This window comes from Sabethes cyaneus, chromosome 2 (genome assembly GCF_943734655.1).
Source record: "Sabethes cyaneus chromosome 2, idSabCyanKW18_F2, whole genome shotgun sequence".
In the NCBI taxonomy this organism is placed as follows: Eukaryota; Metazoa; Arthropoda; class Insecta; order Diptera; family Culicidae; genus Sabethes; species Sabethes cyaneus.
In genome coordinates, this window is record NC_071354.1 from 26,680,840 (window position 1) to 26,697,424 (window position 16,585).

Sequence of the window (16,585 nt, forward strand, 5' to 3'; positions counted from 1 at the left end):
AAAATGGTTTTGGCATCGCATCCGGTAGGAACAAGACGAAGAGGGGCAAAGCGAGCGAGGTGGCAAGATCAGGTGGAGCAAGATCTAGCAAGCACTGTTCTTGTTCTTGTTCTTGTTCTTGTTCTTCAATCGAGGTGCAGCCATGTTACGCATTGAAGAATATAATTAATACAAAACTCAGTGAAATTAATATCAACAGAGTTAGAAACGGTTGCTTCCAAATACAAAACTAAAATCAAGATCCGTTTCCAACAACGACTGGCTCTGTAATTTATTTAATACTATGTAACTTATTTTTACGATTAGGAAAGCATTTGAACAGCTTACTAAAGAAGTTGTTGATGACACTGATAAGGCAGTGCTGTTGCCAAATAGTACAAAATAGATGGTAGCAACAGAAACAACGCTTTTATCACCAATAAATAAAAGTTGCGAACATGAATGTTTGTTTTTAATCAATGTAAACTTTATATACATTTCAACTCAAATAATCATACACTTTATTATGATAACGCGGCGTCAAAAAAATCACTCGCGCATTATTGAATTAAAACACGCACTAAATGATTTTTTTTCGAAGCCAGCGACACGGCGCCGTCTAACCTTTTGCTAGTGATAACCATTCCGTTCATCAAATGCGTAGTCCGGATGTGTCGCTTTCAAAGATTCCTTTAAACCATACAAGTAGTAATTGACCTTCTGCACTGTCGAGCACTCGCCCATGATGCCAACGCGCCACGCTTTTTCCCATGTTGGTCCAAGGCCACCTTGAATTTCTAGCGAAAAGCTGTAATCAGAAATGTTGGATTATCACCGGGAGACCGACTTGCTATTAATTTTAACCATTACTTTTTCATTGCGTATTGCGACACTTTCCACCAGGTTACCCCCTTGGGAATCATAATACCAGTCACGGACGTCAGTCGGTGTTGGGGGTCTTTGACGAAAATATCGAGACCCATATTGGCCAAGCCACGATAGAGGTGCTCTGCACAGTCTTGTCGACGCTTGATCACGGTCTCCAGGCCTTCCTCCACAACTTGTGCCAGGGCTTCGCGAAGTGCGAACAGTAGATTAGACGAAACCGTATGGTGGTAGCTGTGGTAGGGCGAAATTTTGTTGACAAAATATTATTTTTTTGAGCCGATCAAGACAATAATTGAACTTACGTTTTCTGTTCATCATAACAGCCCCAATAGTTTCCCAGCAGTAGGAGGTCCCAATAGAACACCTTTGATTTGGTTTTTCTAGATCTAATCACCTCTCTGGAAATAACAAATTGATTGTGTTACAAATGCAATTTATAGAAGGTACTGATAGTAGAATCTTACAGAGCTTTTGGGCTGATTGAAATCGGCGTAAGACCGGGAGGTGCACCAAGGACCTTCTGTGACCCCGTATAGGCTCCATCAATTTCCCAGGCATCCATGTGGAAAGGCGCTGCGCAAAGACTGGCCACTGCATCCACCAGAAGAAGACAATCATTTTCGTGACAAATCTGGCCAAGCCCTTCCAACGGCTGGAGCAGTCCACTGGAGGAATCGCCATGAGTCAAAAACAGTACCTTAGGCCTATGCTGTTCGATTGCACTTCTCAAATCTTCCAAACGGAACGGTTGATCGTCGGCACCCTTCAGGATTCGTACATCCGCTCCGTAGCGGTTAGCCATTTCGACGGCACGCTCCGCCCAAATGCCATTGACCGCAATCAGTGCGATATCTCCTTCCTCTAGTAGATTGCAAAGTAGCGCTTCCATGCCGCTGTGGGCCGATCCGCTAACGCACATGGTGGTGCGGTTTTCGGTTTGAAAAACATACCGCAAACCATCCTTGATTTCATCTAGCACTTCAAACAGTTCGGCGTGAAAATTGCTAAGCGAAGTGTTGTGCATCGCTGATAGGACGCGTTTCGAGCAGTTCGAGGGTCCCGGACCCATCATGACCTTTTCCGGGATTTGCAGCGGCCGCCGCAGGCTGGCGGGTGGAGGTAGCAGTTTCATGGTTAAGCTGTTGAAATATAGAGATACTTCAAGTTAGTTTTTAATTTGATTTCCCAAAATCGCACAACATAAGAAAGGTCCAGTTTTGCTAATTAGCAATGAACCATGTCTGTTTCGCATTGAGTGGTGATTTCATTGTTTCCATTCAAGATTAATATTGTAGTAAGCAGAAGACATTGTGTTATGAATTACAACATATTTACCGAGTCATGTTTGTAAACTGCTAATTGTTATCAGTAGGTTAGTTTATAAAATTCATTTACTCGTACTTCCGCAGGTTCCTTTGAGAAACAGCAATGCAATATTAAAAAATCTTATCAAATGCGGCTATAACGTATTTATTTTCGGGTTACATTTGATTAATAAAGCTAGCCAAAACATTGTAATTATCGCTTGAGTGTTATGTGTTTGTTTCCTATATTAACTCTACCTGCAGTTTACTTGTCCAACGTGTTAATAATCCTGTCTCGAATACTTCGACAATAAATTAGATACATTAGATTTAATTTTAGCATCTCAACATACACGAATATTGGGAAAGGTTCGGTTCAAAGTTTGTATTTAACAAATTCAGTTATCACCCGGATTGGTTCATTGAAACCAAACGTCAATGTCGTGTCGTGCAATGAAATGCGGTTTGCAGCACCGTCAGTCAAACAGAACGTGAGACGATGGGTTTGTCTTCCAAAAATAATTCTGGTTGAATCATACGAAGGCATTCAAGCGTATCAAGGCCACGCAAACAATGGTGATAAGCCGAAAATTCCCAGAAATACGTAAGAAAGCAGTGCATGGCAGGTCAAACTGGACCCGGGCATGTCTGCTCAAACAGTGGTGGTTCCATCCTAAAAGACGTCACGAAAGTCAAAACTGCCAGTTTCTGTGATTTAGAACATTGAGAGTGTCATGTTCACTTTACTTATCAAAAGTGTCGAAATATGCAGCGATGAATTTGAGCTGCATTTCAGCCGAGATTTGAGGATCTGACTCCATGTTGTCAACTCAGATGAGGCTATTCAGCAATATATGCGATGCAACTTTTCCTGGTGGACTGGATGCATATTGGTCGAAGTCCCTAAAAAGGAAACCTAATTGAATGCGGTAACTGGCGTGGCATCACGTTGTTCTAGATTACCCTCAAAGTACTCTGCAAGGCAGGCTTTATTTTCAGTTTTTTGCTCAGTAGATTTGACTCATTTGACTGCAGCACCTCAACGAAAAAGAATTCGAAAAAGTAGTGCAAAAGGCAACTGTAGAGTTAATTATTATCTATATTATTGTCGAAGAAAGTATAGTTCTATCTTTTGTATTTACGGCGCTATGGGGCTGCTACCCCGTTGGTAGCAAAAAGAGCGCTTATTTGGCTACCTACGGGGTAGCAATCGCATAGCGCCGCAAATACAAAAGATAAAAGTTTAGTTTAGTCAAATAAGCATCTACTGAGCAAAAAACCGAGAATGAAGCCTGCTGCAAGGTACTCCTTAACTAGATCCAAGAGAAAATTGCGCTACTCTGCAGTGGCAGCAAGTTGCATTCCGTGTTGACCGATCATGTGTAGACCATTTCCAGGACTGTCTACTGCTGGTGTTCGTTAACTTTGGAAAAGCGAACGAGATCTGTAGAGAAGAACTCGACTAAAATCGCAAGGACAGCGTAGAAAACACAGACTTAGAGGCTCAAGGCGATGCAGCTTACCCAACAACATCCGGGCTATTGACGAGAAATTGTCCTAACGACAGGTGCAAGCCATGGCAGGTAATCGTCGGCAGTGGAGATCTCTAATTTCAATTATCTCGTAGAGCCAAGTTAGATATGACTATGATTGATCCGAATTATGAAATTGAAAAGATTCTCGAGAAAGTATCCGAAAGTTTGTTTCTTTTGAGCCGCTTCCTTTCATGCAGTTGGTCTTCGACGCACGTATTTTTAGACCAACCCTCCAAGACTCCGCTTTCAGTCTGGTGTAGATTGCCTCCACCGTCATAAAGTTCCTGGCTATGATATCAAAGTCATCTGCAAAGCTTATCTGCGTTATCTGCGTCTCTAAGGGACTCGAACGTGTTCCCGAGATGTGCACAAAACAGTCAGTTTGTCCGGAAAACCGTATTAGTGCATTATCTGCCATGGGTGATCTCGATCGACTGTATCGTATGCTGCTTTGAAATCAATAAAGATGCGATGCGTGGGCACGCTGTACTCCTGACATTTCTGCAAGATCTGTTGGATGGTGAGAATTTGGTACTTTTTAGTTGCGCGAGCCCCCAAGAAGTCATCCTGATATTCCCTACGAGATCTTGTCCTATCGGTGACAACCAGCGTAACAGGACCTGGGAGAGTACCCTGGAGGCGGTGTATACCAGCGTTATGTCGGGATAGTTGCAACCAGCGCTTGAAAAGGGATCGCAAGTTGAATGTGACTGCCGTGAATGCGAACTTTCCGCATTCAAACTCCGCTTTTTGAACGATCATTTGACTGTTTTTTGAATCCAGTCAATCTGCCGCTTGCGCTGCTGCCGTCTTGCAATTCATGCGGCATCTCAGGAAAAGCAAACAGTCGATCTCCCGTTTTGCTTTGCGCTTTGAGAATATAAACTGCAAACTGACTGGTAGCATACGGTGACGTATTTTTTCGTTTCTGTTTTTGTCTCCAAATCGGCTGCTCACAGTAATAGTTTGTCACCCGGCTGTCGGAACGACGCAAGCAAAATATTCGTTTGTATTGGACAGAGTCCAACCGACTTCTTCCATGCACATGTAGTGGTTGTTTTTTTTTGTAGCATTAAATCATACGATTATGCCTTTGCTTTTCGTTAGCGTGGTGACTGCCAGTCATTTGACTGTTTTGCAGTCATTCGCTGCTCCAAACGGAAAAGGCAACTTGATCGAAACGAAAATGTTAAAAAGCTTTAGAACGCGTTCGTTCTACTGCGTGCAATCGGCGTTTGACTGAGCAAAATGCCAGTTGTGTTATGCATAGCGTTCATATTCCACCACTAAACGGACGGTGTGAACTTGAATGCGCGTTGGTGTGACTGCGGTAGAAAAAAAGGATCGATCGAAGCCCTGGTTGCAACAGTTGAGCCGATAGGCGCATGTTTCTCTTTCATTATCAATGTTAACGAACATTTTAATTTGAAGTGCTCGAAGATTGAATCAAGACGGAAGTTCTTGCATTCTCGTTCAATAAGAATATATTTAAGGCTATACTGTAGAAAATTAGATCAGACTGGACACTGCAAAACATCTGTTAACGGTCCTCGTCCTCCTCTTCTGGCAGCATAGAGCTGGGATGGTTTGCAATTCGCTGAGTGTCTTGGCAAGTCGGTTTCAATTCTCTATTTTTCGTGCGAATAGATTTCACTGCACAGCACAGTCGTATGGCATCCTCGCGACGTGGCCGGCCCACCGTAGCCTATCGACTTTCTTCAGGTGCATGATGGGAATCTCTATAAGTAGGGCCTGCAACTCGCCGTTCACACATCTCCGATACTCTCCCCTATCCGCGTACCCTTCCGAAAACAGTTCGCAACACCTTTTGTACAAATACGGCACGTATGTCTTCCATAAGCAAAGTTACTGTTTCAAGTCCATAGAGGACTACCGGTCTAATTAGCGGTTTGTACCTCTTAAATACGTCGTTGAATCTTCTTACTCGTATTATTGACGACGGTGACCAGAGATTCAAAATATATGAACTCATCAACCACTTCCAGTTCTTCGCTGTCAATAGTCACTGTCGGTGGAAGGCGAACGTTGTTTTCTCTGAACTCCTAGCCTCCGTTTTTAGTCCAGCGAGGATTGCCTCCGTCATCCAAAAGTTTCTAGTAACGATATCAAAGTCATCTGCAAAGGCTGAGAATTGGAAACTATTACCATTCCTCTCGTTTCGTGAACCCGCTCGCTGGTTTGATCCTTCAATAGCGCAGCAATGTTGAATAACATACAAGTATACAAGACTGTCCATCTTCTTGCCGCAACCCTTTGTGAAATTCGAAAGGACTCGAGAGTGACCCCGGACACACACACGTAGCACATTACCTGCTTCGGACTACCCTTACTAATATACACAAGATTCCAGCTTTCAAAACCCCTAAGAATCCTATATCATAGACAAGGAGATTCCCTTACCGAGTTATAGGAATCCTGAGTATTCGCCTGTTGGATTCTCATACAAGAATCCTGGTTCTATAACCACACGATTCCAATGCGAGGAGTTCCCGAGATTCTACGCGAATCTTTTTGGTTCGAAAATCCAAGAAAATATGATGCGTGGGCACGCGTTGTACTCTCGACATTTCTGGAGAATTTGGCGGAAAGTGACAGTTTGATCTGTAGTAGCACAGGCCCCCATAAAGCCCGCCTGATACTGTTTTACGAATTCTCTTGATATTGAAGATAGAAGATTGTAGGCGACGTCCATCTACTCCTCCGGTAGTTTCTTCTCCTCCCAAATCACTAAAATCATCCGGTGAAGTGCCGTTGCTAGCGGTTCTTGGTCATTTTTGTAGAGTTCAGCCAACAGTCAGCCCTTTCCGGCGGCTCTATTATTTTTCAGCTGACCGATCTCTCTCCGGATCTCTTCGGGATCAGAAGCCAGCACCCTGTTATCGTTTGTAGTCACTCCTAGGTTAACTTCTGTTCCATCTTCCTTTGTTTTACGGCCGTTTAGATATTCATCGAAGAACTACTTCCACCTGTCGACCACATCGCACTCGTTCGTGACTAGGTTTTTTACCACCTTCCTACACATATCGGGCTTCGGTGTGCGTCCCTTACGAGGTTGGTTCTCCTTCTCATAGAACTTACGCGTCTCATTAGCTCTCAACGATCTCTGTCCCTCTTCAAGCGCTTTTTCCTCCTTAGGATCGTGGTCGACTCATTCCGCGTTCGTCGATACTTGGTCATATTCTCCTTCGTGGCAATGCTTAGATAGCTCGAGCACAGACAAACAGACGAGACACTCGCGTTAATTCCATCGTCCAATCAAAAACCACTCATTTTTCAAAAAAGCATGTTTCGCAACGGGGCTAGACCGCGGCGCGCGAGTGTTGCTTCGAGTTTTCAGTATAAAACCATTCAAATGTAAAAACTTTACAGCCCTAAAACCCTGCAAATGCAAGCTAGTCCGCGACATGCATAACAGAGGGTGCTAGTGTGCAAGCAAAATGTGTAGGACGATGGTTTTTAAAGGATTTTCTTCTATGTGTCATGTCAGTTCGTCAGTGGCTCGAGGTTTTCTCAATGCAGTTACGGCCTCACTGACGGCCGAGCGTATCCTACTCCAACCGTTTTGAGTGGTCGAAGCATCTAGCTCAATGGTGCCCAGGCATAGGCATGGTGCGGGCCAAACGAGATCGCCCCATGATGTCGCGGGCCGCAAATTCCTCTGGCCATTCCTGCGCATAATAAAAAGGCAAAATATGCGGCAATAAAAACCATTTTCTGGGAATTACCACAAGATTTAAACCGGAAAGCATTCGGAACTACAAAATGCACGAGGTATTACGACTGATTTGAGTGACTCCTGTGTCATCAAAAAAGTTACTCATAAGTTACAAATCAGTCCGCGGGTCGCAAAGCAAAGCCATGGGTTTATACCGTCTTTAGACATTACCCTTCTTTATCGACAGACTTCGCAGCCGGCTGTTAGAGTACAGGAAAATTACGGGGCCAGTGCAACGATCCTATTGACTCTAACTAGCAAGCACCGCCTAGCCGAGATTCGAACATACGACGACTAGCTTGTTAGACCAGCATCGTACCTCGAAGCTAACTGGGCGGCTAACGCAAAAAATATTTTGAAGGGCCGCATGCGGCCCGCGGGTCTCGGTTTGTCCATCACTGACTAGCTCCACAGATAAATCATCCAGTACGCGCGCGTAGTTTTCGGCATCTCGCGGTTTGTCAAAGTAGGGTTTATTTCTAATTCCCGTCGTAGTAAGTAAAACCATTCTAATTTTCATCATTTGTTGGATGGATTTAAAGAATACCCCAAAAGTTCTTGTGCTAATTTGACTAAAATACACTTACCTTCCGATCCGTGAACTTTGAAATCACTGAAAAGCGATTATTAAAGCATATTATTGAAATTACGCAACTGACTTTAATTCTTAAATTCGCCCATCAAAATTTTTCATCGTCCGAACAAAAAATCACAACAATGTTACGAAGCTAACGCGCATGTATTTGTGTAGGACGGCATGACAAATGTTATTCTGCAAAATTTCTGCAAATCAGGCAAGTTTTCCTGGCTGGAGAATAACGACAATGCCTTGCGTGAGTTATTTTCATTTATGAACGACGGAAATTAAAACGATTAGTCGAAATTTTCTTCTTCGTCGCACGAAAAAACGTAGGAAATTTGGCTGGTAGGACTCTTTAATGATAAAAAGCATTTAAATAGATCTAAGCTCACTTTGATTGATCGCGTATGATAGACAACAAACTAAAATATTAGGGAATAACTAGTTTTGCATTGTGTGTCATAAAAATGCTGATATTTTTAATAATTTATGTTGGATAGAACGGGAATAGGCAATTACGACGAAGCAGCAACAAACCCTACCGAATGTTTAACCAAGGAGGGCGGTTTTGTCGTGAGGTATAAACCGTCGATAGTTTTGAGCGCACACGTCCTGCTACTAGGCAATGGTCCGAGTTGATATCCGCACCCCGCAGGGAGCGTACGTTGGTGATGAATTGTCCTCGATAAGAATATGGTCGATTTGGTTCGAAGTTCATTGGTTAGATGATCTCCAGGTGGCTTTGTGGATATCTTTGTGGGGACAGAAAGTGCTTCTGATCAACAGGCCTCGGAAAGCTGCAAAGTTGATGCATCGCTGGCCGTCATCGTTCTTGTCGATGTGCAGGCTATGGGGCCGGTCACCGATCTATACATAGCTTCCCTGCCGACCTGGGCATTCATATCCCCGATGATGATCTTGCTGTCCCGTAGTAAACTCGATAAATCTGTACTAGGTTCCTAACCGTTAGGGTGGAGAGGGGAAAGAACTCGCAGATGAACCTGCCAGAAGCGGCTCGAAATCTCCTATCACCGGTCCAGATCCATTTTGTGAAGTAGCGAACTATTAAGTCTAAAAAGGGTTTCAAAAACCAACCTAAACAAAAATCGCATCAACTTGCATATTTTGAAGGCAAATAAAGTAAATATTTACAATATATTAAAAGGTTATTATGGCTTCAATGGATGGGATCCAGTGCTGTGTGAGAATCTCGGGTGGATTGTCGGACCCGTTCGAATCTCGCTGGGGACTTCGACTAGGAGATGGTCTTTCCTGCCTGCTATTCAACATTGCGCTTGAAGATGTGATAAGATGAGCGGCGGTCGAAATACGATTAGCTAGCTTATGATGCCAGCAACCATTTTATACGAAAAAGTTGCGTTCAAATGTAGAGGAGACACGAAGAGAATCTCTAATCTTCAGTTTTAGAACCAATTCAAAAATCAGTCCAGAAATAGTCTCTCCTTTCGGAGGCAGAGCAAACGGTAGAACAGAAAACAAAAGCACTTGGTCGTTGTGAGAAACAGATGTCTCTGTCTCTTTATGGTTAAGATGAGCAAAAATAAGCCTGAGTCTGTAACATTCATATACGGTTGACAGCTGGTGACGTCTCAGTGAAATACGTTAGGAAGCACGATAAACGGATCAACGACGCGAAAAAGAGAGAGACATAGTAAGCGATGGAAGGGAGTGAAAGGGGGGAGGGGGGAGGTATGGCGGTCCCGCTTGGATTGCAGCACTAAAAACTACGCTTAATCAAGCGAAGCTGGACAGTACATTCAGACTCATGGCTATGCGGGTAACGAATATGGGAGCATCTCGTAAGAGGCAGTATGCGTCATCGCCGGCATGATGCCTATCGATATAACTTTGGAGAACGATAGCGAGTGTTACAGGCGTAGGAAAACCAGAGGCATCAGCAAACTGACGCAGGTGGCCTCTATGCTTAAGTGGTAGCAACAGTGAGACACGGTGGCGAACGGTAGATGGACCTATAGATTAATACGGAATCTTTCAATGTGGGTGAACAGAAAGTACGGTGAAATTAAGGTTTCCTGACTTTCCAGTTTCTCCCGAAGAATTGCTTAACGGCAGTTCCGAGAGGGCAGGAAATTGAGGTGAAAGTAAGAAGTTTTTTAGTGGTTAGACACAAAGTACAAAATTGTGAATCCCACATAGTGCCATACTACAGGCCAGCCTTTTGATGGTTTTTGTTCTCACTATAACTGTTGGTGTAGAAACCATTGTTATACCATTTTATTTATCATTGGAGATAGAATTCGACATGTCTTCAAACATAGCTTAACAGTTGTAAAGTGCAAGTTTTCATCTATATGCATGTATATTTATTATACTGAATAAATTTGCAGAACATTTGAAAGCAATCATAAAAATCGTGTCCAAAGTTCTTGAACAGAATTGGTATTCAAGGGCCGACTCTACCATGGAATGGCGAAAATATTAATTTTTTGTTATTTCCGGACGCTAATGCCTTCAGGCATGTTGTGCCAAAATCTGTGCTGGAAAAAATCACTTTATCGAAACTCAAAATGATTGAATATGAATATCATTGATATAAAATTTTGCGTTTTGCACTGAATGTTTACATTCTGGTGCTGTGAGCTTTGTGAAGACCATTTACTTTTGAATTTAGAGCTCGTTTAAAAAAATCTGTTTGTTTTGCCTTTCTACTATATAAATATATAGTATAAAGGTATAGAAATCACTTGGAAAACCGAAAATGGAAAGAAGGTCCTGCGGGCCGAATGTTATATACCATTCGACTCAGTTTCGAAAACTGAGCATTTTCTGTGTGTGTGTATGTATGTGTGTGTGTGTGTGTGTGTGTGTGTATGTAACGCTTTCAATCTCACTCACTTTTCTCGGAGATGGCTGGACTGATTTTAATGTTCTTAGTGTCAAATGAAAGGTCTAGGTGTCCCATTGGTCGCTATTGAATTTCATACTGATCGGACTTTTAGTTCAAAAGTTATGTATAAAAATACGAAAAAGATGGGACTTCATTATCTCATAGATCCCTTAACCGATTTGAACAAAATTGATTGCATATGAAAGAGGAGCCTTACAAACCCTTAACTTCCAAATTTCATGACGATTGGACTTGTAGTTTGAAAGTTACATTAAGAAATGTGAAAAAATAGTATTTAAAACCTATTTTTGTAACATTTAAGAATTAATTCAATGAAAAACATCACACATTTTATTATTATTTGAAAATTACTGCTGAGATCTATCAAACGAAACCGAGTTATTGAAAATCGGACGGTTCATTCAAAAGTTATTCAAACTTTAACACTTAAGCACCGTATATTAAACCGTTAAAACGTGTGAAATCAAAACATATCAATCAAATGTTGATTGTATTCAATGTGTGCAATGTATGTATGTATGTATGTATGTATGTATGTATGTATGTATGTATGTATGTATGTATGTATGTATGTATGTATGTATGTATGTATGTATGTATGTATGTATGTATGTATGTATGTATGTATGTATGTATGTATGTATGTATGTATGTATGTATGTATGTATGTATGTATGTATGTATGTATGTAGGTATGTATGTATGTATGTATGTATGTATGTATGTATGTATGTATGTATGTATGTATGTATGTATGTATGTATGTATGTATGTATGTATGTATGTATGTATGTATGTATGTATGTATGTATGTATGTGATGACAATTTGCTATGAAATTCAAGAAAAGTGAGAAACATGTCAATAGTCTGAAGTTTTTGAAGCCTCTTAGTGGAATACGAACTCTGAAATAAAAGAAAAAAAATTTTAACCTACTAAACTGCCCATGGATGCATAGTTGACGTAAAAACCAAAATGACCAAAATGTACTTTTTCGGTCCTACGCACTCTTAACTATGTTGTTCACATGCCCAATACTCAAACAACATATGTTTGTTCGAAAATATTCGAGAAATTTAGGAAAATTGAGTTACTCTGCTATTGGTTTCACGTAATGCTAATGGTTGATGTAATTTCCTGCATAATCAATCAGCATAGTAACCTATTTGTTTTTGTAGCTTGACGCCAAGTTATGGGAATAATCGTTCAAAAACCAGTCTGTTTATTCACATAAACTGGCGTTCGCATTTTTCAAACACAATAAATGAGGATTGAATCATGAAACCCCATCAGTTCTCTTTTGATTAATAAACTCTACTAAATAGACAGATTATTCGTTTGAAAAAGTTTATAGCAAAGATTATATGGCTTTATTTCACGATAAAAATGCTTTTTCTCAACAATCATGGTGCTGGTCGTTACGTCGACTATGCATCCATGGGCAGTAAATTCCACTATTTAATATTTATTCGCGACAGATACGTATACGCTTTGAAATAAGACACTGATGAAGCCTGCACGTCGTAGGCGAACTACGTATCTGTCGCAAATAAATATTAAATAGTGGGATTCAATCGAAAAGTTTTTTCTTTTCTTTTTTAGATTTCAATAGTCATTTTCTTCATTTGCTGTTACTCACAATTGTACAAGAAAAGCAAAAAGCGGAGAAAAGCAGTTAATTTAAGTATATAAGTACATATAGTGGTGTATAGGATCAAAATACTAGTGAGTTGATTTTTCCAAATAAATTTAAACAAATTTCATACAAATTTTGCGCATTAATAGATGCTCTTTTCAATCCATAGATACTAGACCATAGAAATGTTATATGAAGAATAGGAAGTAAACGGTGCACGGTAGTAATTTTGTAAGATTTGTTTTCGTTAGTGACATTTTAAAGGACAGATGTGTTATGTCATGTATCATATTTTATTAATAAATCAAAAATGACTATCACTGGAAATCATATTGATCATATTTCTCATTCTCAAGCATGTTTATGGCGCAGTTTTTGCACTATTTTTCGACCTAATCTTGTTTTCCTAACCCTCTAACGTTGTAAAAACGATGTGATCAAGTTAATGACTATCTTTTCATAAAAGTACATTCAAAAGAAGCTTAAGTTTTGATTTTCATGCAAAAATAATTATCTGAAGGAGCGCCAGCTAAGAAAAAAGCGAAGTATAATAATAATTTTTCTGAACTCTTGTTTTTCAAAGATGCTAACTTTCGAACGCATGGTGTTAATATCAAAATATCAAAAAAATGTACCCCAAAAAACCACTAAAAAACCACTCAAAAAAAAATATCAAAAAATCTGCTATGAACACATATTTCATATTGTCAGTTCGAAACAAGTTTCGTATGTGGCTCTGAAACCCGAAAGTTAAGGCCAACCGATTATAAAACTAAATAAGGTGTTCATCAAATAACATAAATGACGCTTAATGTATTTACGCACCCAAGGAAAGAAAATATAATTATTCTACGCAATACGTTGTGAATTTTTCTGGCAAATAAGGATTTTGAGGAATACGGAACGGATATTTAAAAATATAGTAAAGTTAATCATAGATGTTCCTGAGAAATTAAATAATGATTATTGTGGCAGTAGAAAGGCTAGGTCACGCCGCTAGGTGGATTAATTCGGGTTTTTTTTTTCAGTTGTAAAGCCTAATAAAATATTTGTAATGGTCCAACAAAATTAAGAATTAGTGTGACGTACTATTCCGTAATATCCCGAAAGAATAGGCAGCACATATTTAAAATATTCTAAAGTAGATACATGGAAAAGAACCCAATGACGACCACGCTTCAAATACAAATTAGACCTGTAGCCAAATTTCTAGTTAGCTAATATGTTTTTGTATGAAATGCGATGTGTTCTAAGTTGTCTACGAAATCCTTCGTGTTGATAAATTTAAGTATTAGGTCTAAATACAAAGAAAACCAAAGCTGAGAGTGCCGGTCAACTGAAAGCTGGGTTAATAATAATACCATCAAGCATGGGTTTGAAATTGTTTCATAATAATTAACTATTTTTATTTCATCTGGGCCCATCAAAACCCATGTCGAAGTCAAGTGGCAGTTTTCTTTAAAAATGAAGAGGGTCGTTCACGGTTTTTCCTTACTTGAAAATTTCACAAAAAATTCACAAATTTTTTACAAAATAGTCATGAGTCTTTCAAAACCTGCACAATAACAATTTACAGAAGATAATTTAATAGGTAGGTACACTTAATTCAGAATGTAAATTATTGAATTGTGTTCTCTACCACAGAGATCAACTCAATATCATATCAGATATCACTCGTTTAGTTTATTAAACCACCGGATTGTTGAAGTAAAAACAATTTTTCTGTATCATTCACTATGTCTATCACATTATCTAAAAAGTAAACGTAACACACCTGTTGATTGTTTCTGAATAACCTCTCAGCTGAGGGAATTAGTAATTAATCCGCCGGAATTTGCAATCACTTTCCTATGACACTTTCTTCGTTGCACGGTCAGCTGCCTGCAAGAGTCACGACAACACCGCACCGGCAAACAAATTCACTACCGACTATTCGTTCAGAAACCAACTAATAAGGCAATAAACTTATTGTACCTACAACCGAAGGCCCGACCAGAGGAAGTACCCGTGTCGCACTGACCGCTACCGATCGGTGGGACTGGCTGTTTATAATAAAGCAAACACCGCAGTACCAATAATATAGTAATAATCGTAATCGAGAGCGGCAGCATCGGTTTAATATAATCACTCACGCGCACACGCATTTCGGCAAAGGTCCGTTAATAAGAGAAGTTGGTCGGGAGGCAGGAGGAAGAGTTGAGGGGTTGAATTTCATATCAGTTAGATTGGTATTGTCTGTCCGGGAGAAGAAAAAAATGACACTCAATCAGTTCTAATTTTGTACTTTCCCATAAGTTTTTGGCCTGCCTAAAACTAGTGCCTGCTTTCATGGTTTTTGTGTGTCTATAAATATTGTAATTTTCCTTTAAAAACAAGAAAATTATTTTCTGAAATCCACCATTCAGGCGTTAAAGTTCTTACTTCCTGTAGGATTTCCTGACGAGACAATTTTTTTTTTAAATTTGGATGCCGGGGGAAGTGAAGGGGAGTGAGTGAACTCAATACGTCATGATTTGCGGCTGATTCACATTGATTACTGAGAGTGTACTTCAAGTACTCGACATTGTACTTAAATTCACATTTTTCCTTTTAACCAGCTGTGGGCTGAGCTAAAATTAAATCAGATAAGCCATCAGCCACCGTCAGCTTGGAACGTCAACTGATCGGATCGTCAGAAATGATTGCATGGAGCTTTGACGTGACGAAAAATACTTTCTTTTCACTTATGATATGACATGATATGGGTAAAACATATGATTGAAATGGTTAGTAATAGTCAAGTGGTGGTCAAAGGCTTTTAGCAATAAAACAGTAAGTGATGTAAACACACTAGCGTACCCAACTGCTCTAAAAAAATTAATTTAAAAACAAATCTAAAGCTGTTACCAGGCAGTCCAACTTCAACTAAAAATTCAATTTTTTATCCAATTCCAATTACAAGTTTAATTTATTGTCCAATTTCAAGTCGAATTCGATGTCGAATTTCAAGTGAAATTTCAAATTCAGTTTTGAGTTCTATTTTAGGTTTAATTTCAAATAAAATTTCCAGATCTGTTTCATGTCTGATTTCACTTCGGATTTGAAATCCAAATCCTAACTCAAATTTGAAACCAAATTTCAATCTTATGTCAAGTCCAGTTTTGTGTTTAATTTCGTTTCTTGTTTCAATTCAAGACCGGGGTGCCCAAGTTGGGGTAAGTGTCCCATCTTCTCTGTGACATTTATTGTAAACTATAAATAAACTAGCTGTTTACCTGATCTTACTCGGGGCCCCTTTGCCTCTCAGTTACTTGTACATCTGTTATTGTAACGAAAATTCTCATAATGCAAAAAACTAAACCTTTTTTTCATTTTAATGTGTCTACTCTCTTTGTCAGTTTCCTTCATTTTGTTCCCCAGCTACTTATAAATCTGCCTTTTCCCGGTAATCCCTATAAATCGCCTAAAACCGTTTTTGAACCTTCCATTTGTTAATGGCCACCCTATTCCCCCTTTCAGAAATCCAGCAACTTGTACAACTGCTATTATTCCAATTGCAAGAGAAACGCGCCCCTTTACCTATTTGAACCTTTCTTTCCCCTTGTAAGAGACCATCTCCCAATTTTGTCAACCCCGCTGCGGCGATGCTTTTCTGCCAAAATACATGTGTTTGACAAACGACGTTTAATTCTGATTCTGTTCAATTCTGATTCCCTTATGTCAAGGAACATGTATGCCAAGTTTGATGAAGAACCGTCCAGGCATTTCAGAGTTATGTCCTCCCATCTCTGTTAGGAACACCCCCCCCCCCCAACCTCTCTTATCAACTCCCCAGTGCTGTTTCCCTTATATCAAGGAATATGTGTGCCAAGTTTGGTGGTGATCGGTCTAGGCGTTCTGGAGTTATGGTGGAACATACAAACAAACTCACGCTCACTTTTATACGCGTTATACAAATCTTTGCTGTACACTCAAGTCTTTTTTCACATGGTTTATTTTTACGATTTTTGAATTAACGCGGTTTTTTTACGTCGATTTTTTGAATTAGCACGGTTTTTT

General features: G+C 39.9%; 1 protein-coding gene across 1 annotated transcript; it reads right to left on the reverse strand.

The window, feature by feature from the left end:
- Positions 1–609: 609 nt before the first annotated feature.
- On the reverse strand, positions 610–14,548 carry LOC128737695 (3-hydroxykynurenine transaminase-like). The gene is made up of 5 exons (XM_053832390.1): positions 14,322–14,548; positions 1,332–2,006; positions 1,170–1,265; positions 850–1,098; positions 610–787 (listed from the first exon to the last, which is right to left on the reverse strand). The coding sequence occupies exons 2-5, from the start codon at positions 1,997–1,999 to the stop codon at positions 610–612; spliced, it is 1,191 nt and encodes a 396-aa protein (XP_053688365.1). The 5' UTR covers positions 2,000–2,006; positions 14,322–14,548.
- Positions 14,549–16,585: the final 2,037 nt, after the last annotated feature.